The 8,227-nt window shown below is 44.3% G+C and overlaps 1 protein-coding gene across 1 annotated transcript; it reads left to right on the forward strand.

The window, feature by feature from the left end:
* Positions 1-185: 185 nt before the first annotated feature.
* aldh8a1 (aldehyde dehydrogenase 8 family, member A1) lies at positions 186-4,772 on the forward strand. The gene is made up of 7 exons (XM_076756390.1): positions 186-457; positions 1,419-1,566; positions 2,286-2,441; positions 2,529-2,678; positions 2,754-3,010; positions 3,306-3,467; positions 3,574-4,772. Exons 1-7 carry the CDS (start codon positions 311-313, stop codon positions 4,024-4,026), a joined length of 1,473 nt encoding a protein of 490 aa, XP_076612505.1. The 5' UTR covers positions 186-310; the 3' UTR covers positions 4,027-4,772.
* Positions 4,773-8,227: the final 3,455 nt, after the last annotated feature.

The raw sequence follows: 8,227 nt of genomic DNA on the forward strand, positions 1-8,227 counted from the left end.
ATAATGGTGGCAAAAATGAAACCTAGAATTAATTAATGTACCTGCTTTGAAAAGTTGAATTGATCTTTTTTAATAAGCACTTGTCATTAACTATGAAACCTTTGATTACAGACCAGTGCTGTGGCCTGGGACAATGATTAGCCCCCCCACAGCACACTGTTTTATTGTGAAACGTGACAGGCGAGCTCGCTGTGAAAGTAGGAGGGTCAGTCAGGGCAAAGTTAACTTCTCTCTCTCTGACGTTGCCCGCCGCAGTCTGCTGTCAGTTTCTCAGTCTGTTGTATTAGTTTGGTAGCACCGGTTGACAGCCATGTCGAAGACCTCGGAGCAGGGCTCACACTTGGTTCTGGAGAACTTCATCGGAGGGAAGTTCGTCCCTTGTCGCAGTCACATCGACTCCTATGACCCGTCCACTGGAGAGGTGTACTGCAAAGTGCCTGACAGTGGGAAAGAGGAGGTGGGACATCCAGTATTACTGTATTTTTATTCTACTGCATCATGCATTTGGTAGTTTCTCTGCAGAAGCCTAAATCGTACTGAGAGTGTATGCACAAAGTGCTTCCCTTTGCTGCAAAAGTCCAGCAGCAATGTGTTTCTAAAGCTTCAGTGTTGAGATTTTGTTGAGGTTTTCACACAAGTGTTGCACAAATTTTAAGAAATATTTGTAGGGCTGTATGAGGTCTATTGGTGGCTGCAGTGTTCCTCTTTATCAGTGCATTTGACCTGTACGTGGCATATGTTGCAATACTTGAAACCTTACGTAGTATGACTCATCATATCAAGTCAGTCTCCTAAATGTTATAAAGGTAGCAGTTATTGCAGGGATTTTATGCTGGATGACATTTTATTATAATCTTCTTTTTGTATTTATACCAGGTCTTGTTTGCATGATATCCTTGCACTGTTTCAGAGAGTTGGAGGTCAGATGGAAGCACCTTTGCTCTTTACACAGTCAGCAGCCAAGTAATCATTAAACACACCACCTGTCAATAAACCAGTATTTTGTATTTAACAATGGCGAAACTGGTCACCTAGGCCTAATAATTCTCACTGTTCTTTTAATATTTTGTGAAATTGAAGTTTTCAGCCATTATCTAAATGTACACACAGACCTTCCCAGTATGCACAATGTACTTCTGCAGCTGTGTGCACAAGTTGTGGCTTCTGTGTACATGAAATGTGAGTTCAACAAGTGAGTGATTTTTTTTTTTTTTTTCCCCCTTCCAGAAAGTTTTGATTTTAAGGATGTTTTTGAGCCTGGAGAGGTGAAGGGATCCAGTATTTCATAAGAAAACTTTAAAAAAAAGAAAGGACGTCATTTTATATAATGGAAACATTTAACTTCCCCTCAAGTTGGGAACCACTGATCCTGTCACACAGAGCAATATCATGAACTCTCCGTGTTTTACTGGCTGCAGGTGGAGGCGGCGGTGGCAGCAGCTAAAGAAGCCTTCCCTGGGTGGTCTGAGCGCAGCCCGGAGCAGCGAGCGCAGGTCCTCAACAAGCTGGCCGACGTGATCGATGCCCACCTGGAGGAGTTAGCCCAAGCTGAGTCCAGAGACCAAGGTGTGTTCTCCTGTTTAAACACATGTTGCATCAACCCAAGAGCTGGTCAGGTTAACAGGCAAGTTATCAGACAGGTAGTTAGCAGCACCGGATCACTGGGTCAGATTTTGTTTTGTATCACTACCCACACACATGATTATCCTTTGGAGACAAACAGTCCTCCCATTTCAATTCAGTTTCTAGTTAAGTGCAGTAGTAATTGATAACATATTCAGGGCTGTGACAAAAGATTGATTTGCAAACCATTAATCCCAGGCTGATGTCATCAAATGTCATGTTGAACTATAATCAAAGACAGTGAAAAGCACCTCTGCATTTGAGAAGCTGCAATAATAAAATCTTTCTGTCGTGAAGGTTTACTTAACCAATGAATCTGTTACAAAAGTAGTTGCAGAATGACTTTCTTTTGCTGGACTAATTGATTAATTGACTACTGCTGCAAACATGTCATTACAATTATTTGGTCAGGACTATGAAATATTTATCATGAGTGACAGCTTTATGATAAACTAAACTGTGATGTTCAGACTTGCGTTTGATACTGATGGTTCTGATATTTTTTGGCTTGTACCAGTAGCAGGGAATAAAAAAAAAAGTGCCAGAGGACAGAGGGTCATTAAACTCAAAATGAAAACACTTTCGAACTCTATGTCCAAATAAAACACATGGGTCAGTGCTGTGTCAACCTCTTCATCACTATCTTTGGTGTAACATTGCAGGTAAAACTGTAACATTTGCACGGACTGTGGACATTCCCCGATCGGCGCACAACTTCCGCTTCTTTGCATCATCGATTCGCCACCACACCAACGAATGCAGTCAGTTGGACCACATGGGATGCTTGAACTACACCATCCGCTGCCCTGTGGGAGTGGGTGAGAGCTCAGTGTGTTTGCACTAAAATCTCTAAACTGTTACATCTGTGCTTCCTGTGTTTTTAAATTGTTTTGTTGTGTTTGTAGCTGGTCTGATCAGCCCCTGGAATCTCCCTCTGTACCTGCTGACCTGGAAGATTGCGCCTGCCATCGCTGCAGGCAACACAGTGGTGGCAAAACCCAGTGAGATGACCTCCGTGACTGCCTGGATGTTTTGCAAGATGATGCAGGAGGCTGGTAGGACTACAGCAGCCACAATGCAATAGCAATCCACATACACACACAGATACATAAACCTGTCTATCTCTGCAGGTGTTCCTCCAGGAGTAGTCAACATCATACTTGGCACTGGCCCGAGAGCAGGCAGCGCACTCGTCGGCCATCCTGAAGTCCCATTGATCTCCTTCACTGGCTCCACGACAACTGCCCGGCTCATCACAGAGCAGAGCGCCCCCTACTGTAAGAAGCTCTCACTGGAGCTGGGAGGTAAAAACCCTGCCCTTATTTTTGCTGATGCAGACCTGGACCAGTGCATCGAGACCACGGTTCGCTCCAGCTTCTCCAATCAGGTAAGAAAAGAGTGTTAGTGAGTGTTTTGAGGCTCTATTTACTTTCACTATTGTTGGCATTATGTTGTATGTATCTTACATGCCCTTGTGGGGATTATTATGAAGGCTGGCAGGAAAGCCAGACCTGATGGGGATGCAGTGGCATGATTTGTCCACATGGGGGAGATCACAGCCCATGTTCTGTCATAGGTAGTGGAACGAAAACAACGTCCTGGATAATCGGTGCTTCAGTCAAAATCCTCTGTCTTCCCCCTTCCTTCCTTCCTTACTTCCTTCTTCCTTCCTTCCTTCTCAGGGAGAAATCTGCTTGTGCACCAGTAGGATTTATGTAGAGAGGAGCATTTACTCTGAGTTCCTGGAAAAGTTTGTGGCTGCAGCTAAGAAATGGAAGACAGGCGCGCCCTCTGACCCCAGTAACAACAACGGAGCGCTCATCAGCAAAGAGCACCTGCAGAAGGTGATGAAATAAAGTGTCAAATCCTGTGAAGGAACAGTCCCGCGTTTGATAAGACGAGCTGTTTTCACTTCTTTAAGTCAAAATCCCTCTTTGACTTCATCCTCAGGTTCAAAGCTTCGTCGCACTCGCCAAATCTGAAGGCGGCATCATCCACTGTGGTGAAGGGGTTGACCAGCTGGTCCTCCCTGAGCGCAACACCAAAGGCTACTTTATGCCGCCCACCGTCATCTCAGGCATACCTGACAGCTCCCGCGTCATGCAGGAAGAGATCTTTGGTCCCGTCACCTGCGTCAGCCCCTTCGACACAGAGGATGAGGCTGTTTCCAGGGGGAACGGCGTGCGCTACGGTCTGGCTGCTACGGTGTGGTCCCGGGACGTGGGGAGGGTTCACCGGATGGCCAAGCGGTTACAGGCAGGCCTGGTGTGGACCAACTGCTGGATGGTGAGAGATCTGAACCTGCCCTTTGGGGGGATGAAGAACTCAGGTGTGGGGAGGGAAGGAGGGAAGGATTCCTACCACTTCTTCACTGAGGTGAAGAGCGTCTCGATCAAACACTAAAGGGAGGAGAGGAAGGTGGCAGCAGTCGCTTGGTTGGCTTTTTAGAGAAAGTTTTAGCGTCAGTCTTGACATTCATCAGCTTTTGCAAGGAGCTCCTCGGAATTCACAACAAATATCTGCTGATTACTGGAGCCTGTAATTAAGTCAGAGGAAGTCACATGGAACAATACAGATGAATAAAATAGCAGAGATCCAATAGAAATGTGTAGTGAGCAGGAAATGCATCAAAATGCAAAACGCTATCATACCTTTTTCATCCATTCTTTGAATGAATCTGAATCTCTGTTACCACCATCCTCTGCTGCTGGGCATCTGACATGCACTGAGTCGTGTTTATGAGGGCTTAAAATTTGACCAAAAAAAATAAAGTCCCAGACAAAGTAAACCCAGATAAGACAAAAGCTTATTCATTGCCCCTTTCAAGGAAAGAAGTCAAGAGTCCAATTTATGAAGCAGGGATAAGCAGCTTAATGCCTTCAAAAGTGTGAATGCCCCACATGACATTTCAGGAAGCCATTCTTAAAAGGAGGAATACAAGCACTCATAATAACACTTATAGAAAAGTGAAAAGGTGTCTCCTGAAGCAGATAAACACAAAGAGACTTGGTACAGCATGTGCCTCAGGCGAACCAAAGCCGAAAACCAAATGTAGTTCCTCTTATGCAAAACTTAATGACTCTACTGGTATTTGTTCTACTGTTTTGTAACACCTGCTGTCCCATATTAAAACACCTTACATAAAAGCCACATGTAGTTCAATGTGTTTGTATGTGTGCTACAAAGTCTCACTTATGTCACTGTGTTTGTGTTTGTGGAATGTGGTAACTCTTGATGGTATGACAGTGTGAGTGACAGATACAGTAGATGTCGGTTTCTGGGTCCGTCACAGGCATGCAGACGGATGAGCTTTCATTTTAAAAATGAACTCAAATGTTGCATTTTTATCAGCACACGTTGTACTTTTCATGTGTCGTGGCTGCGCACTCGGTCAAAGTCTGCCCTGTTGTAGAATTTTTTTACGTCATGCTAACCTTACTGACTGTATGTACTCAGAAGTAACTGTTTTACATTACAGCTGTTTTTTATGTCTGACCTGCTGACGCAAGAAAGGTGAATAAATGCCAAACTGTCCCGTCCGGTGGACAACATGTCAGCAAGCTGAGTCAACTAGATGACTGACTGGAGACGTGTTTTTTTCTACAACGTCTGCTGACTTGGAAAAAGGGCTCACAGAAAGCAACGAAATGATAGATAAACCATCTGTCTGCATGTCAATGTGTATTCAAATCTATTCCACATACTACAAAACTACAAAAACAAGCAAAAAAAAACAAAACAAAAAAAACATGTGAAATTGATATTTTCAGTAGACACAAGAGTTCAGCTGAGTCTGGTGAAGACATCATTAGTTTAGCAGGTATTCAGTCATAAAACCAAAGTATAAGACACATTCAAATTTTGACCTGATGGTGGTGTTTGATGAAAATATTCCACTTCATCCTAAGCAGGACATGAGTGTACCAAATTTCATGCCAGTCCATACAGTAGTTGAGATATTTCAGGCCGATTTGACATCCCGTACATGCTAACAATCAATACCTGCAAACCACAACCATCCTCAGCAGTGTGTTTCATCTTCTCCTGATTAGTTTTTCTTGCACCTCTCAGCACACTACCCCTCCCCTCTTTGCACCTTATTAAACATGTCTCCTCTCCTTGCCAAACGTCTGATCATGACTTAATTCAGCATGAGATGAGACCTACGTCGGCGGTTCACCGTGCATGCAGATGAGCGTGCTCCACCTGAGCCCCTGTGCCAGTTTAGGAACAGAGGGTACACCCGCCAGTGCAGGCGGCACAAGATCCATAATGCCAGTGTGCAAAATCACGTCCTCTGGTGAGGTGTATGTGACATTTACTACAGAGCCAGTGCGTGTCCCACCCTCTGTGTTTTGGCTAGGGAATGGGCATTGTGCTATGTCACGCTGCATGATTGCACACACACACACACACACGCGCACACGTACTCTTATGCCTTCCTAGAACATAGCGTGTGATGAAATGGGTTACCGCCCAAAAGTCAGGTTGGGAGGTCTGAAGCGACGTGTTCTGTTGCACCGGCACACACATACCCACCAAGTCGTAATCTTACAAACAAAATAGGAACAAAGTAAGTCAGCAATTATTTCATTTTCCTCCATTTCCGCCCTTTTTCTTGATTTATCTTTCATCTCCCCTCTTGTGGATGTTTCATTGAGAAGGAAAAGGCTCATTGAAGCAGGTCTTGCCCCGCTGTACGTGACTTTGAGGACACTGCCGGTGGCTCCAGCCAAAGCAAGCATTTAACTTTCACCTCACTTATCGGGCACGGGGAGAAAATGAAAATAGAGCATCCTTCCATTTCGCATCCATGAGGAAACTGGAATGTCTAGCCGGCCAGGATATATAAAGGATCTGTTTTCATGCTGGCTGCAGGGATGTGATAGGCCTCCTGCAGAGGGCCTGCTCATTGATATGTATGTGAGGAGAGAACAGTCACAGCCAACAGCCGTTTTCTCTCTTTCTTGGCCAAAACCCAGCCTTTTAATGTGCTTTAATTATAAATATACATGCAGGGACATTTGATTTTCAGCGTGGAAACGGGTATGTGAATGTGTGTGTCTGTGTGTGTGTGTGAGAGAAATCCAAACCTGACTTGACCTGAGTTCATTATGTTTCCTTTTTGTCTCGGATTCTGCAGATTATGCCTTTGTTGACATGCTCTGCTCAAACTAACACAACCTTATCCAGAATGACATCTGATATCAGAGTTCAAATCGAAGCCAATGGGCTTGGTCACTGAATCATTGAAGACAAAGATCTTTTCTTATGAGAGACAAAGTAGAATATGGGACAGTACAGACAACACCAGTAGGCTACTCAGTGATTTCCAGGGCTCCTGTGTCTTTTCTCTATCCTGGCAGTGACATTTGCCTTTTTCTCTCTTTGATTTTTCCTCTTTTTTCCTCTCCTCTCTCTCTTTGAATGCCATGTGTCTCGCACAATGAGCTTGCTTTTTCCTCACACACAGCCTCCCCTTCTCTCAGCATGCTCTTGTCTCTCAAGGCCTCCTGTCACCTTTGGGTTCAGGGAATTTTCCACAGCGAGCTGCCTGGGTGTTGTGGAAGATAAGCCCCGAGATGAAGCTGAGTCCTGAGAAAATGCTGCAGTTCAAGCAGGTTAAGCAAACTAAGCCAAGTTTACCCCATGTGCATGTGTGGAGGAAGGGAGAGAGAAAGTTCCTTGGCTACAAAATGTTTGTTGCTGCATGTCAATCCCTGTTAGCTGCAGTATATATACAATATTTACATGTCTGAGAAGGGGAAATGACATCGAAAGCTGGAGGCACAGGTCAGACACAGCTATCCTCCCCTGTATTTCACAAATACTCTTACTTTTCTGAAAGAAAGAAATGTGTTTTGCCTGTCATTTATTGGTTGCAGTCACTGCTTTTAAAGGGCCACTGTGTGGAATTTCACTGCTCCCCTGACTGGAAATGGAAAGCTACACTCATAAATCATTAATTTCTCTTTTTGTTTTGGCTATGCACCATCACCAGTTGAAGCCTACCTGTCTGTGACCTCAGCACTCTGTACATTATTCTGTGATCTGGTCATAGTGTTCCCTGTGCAAACAAGGATAATGGGTACAAAAACAAAAAACTTTTCCCATAAGCTTTGCATTGAAAAAGATATGTGGCTGAATCACAAAGTAATGTGTGAAGTGCTGCGGTCAGAGCTTTAAGGACCTTACAAGAGGCATATGCAAGAAGGTTTGCAATACATTCCTTTCATCAGCATTGTCTTCAGTTTGTAGCTGTGCATGCATCCCTCTAAATATTTCCTTCCATGGAAATTTTGTTATGTTTTTTGGCTATACAGCTGTATTTATTCGAGCCAGAGTATAGCCGAAGAAACGCAGCTGGGAGAGGCCGAGACGAGGATATGGCGAGCAGGAACCACAAGAGAGTCCGTGTGTGCGTAACTATGCATGAAAATATGACAGAGGTGACCCTCTTCAGGATCTGAAGATAAAGTGGAAAAAACAACCAAGACCAGCAGGGCCCAGTGGGCAGATGGCCATTCAGTGAGTATCGTTGTCAACCAATGCTATGTTTGGGCCAATATAGTAATATCTATAGGCTAAAGTGGTGTTGTATGGC

This window comes from Chaetodon auriga, chromosome 18, assembly GCF_051107435.1.
Source record: "Chaetodon auriga isolate fChaAug3 chromosome 18, fChaAug3.hap1, whole genome shotgun sequence".
Taxonomy (NCBI): Eukaryota; Metazoa; Chordata; class Actinopteri; order Chaetodontiformes; family Chaetodontidae; genus Chaetodon; species Chaetodon auriga.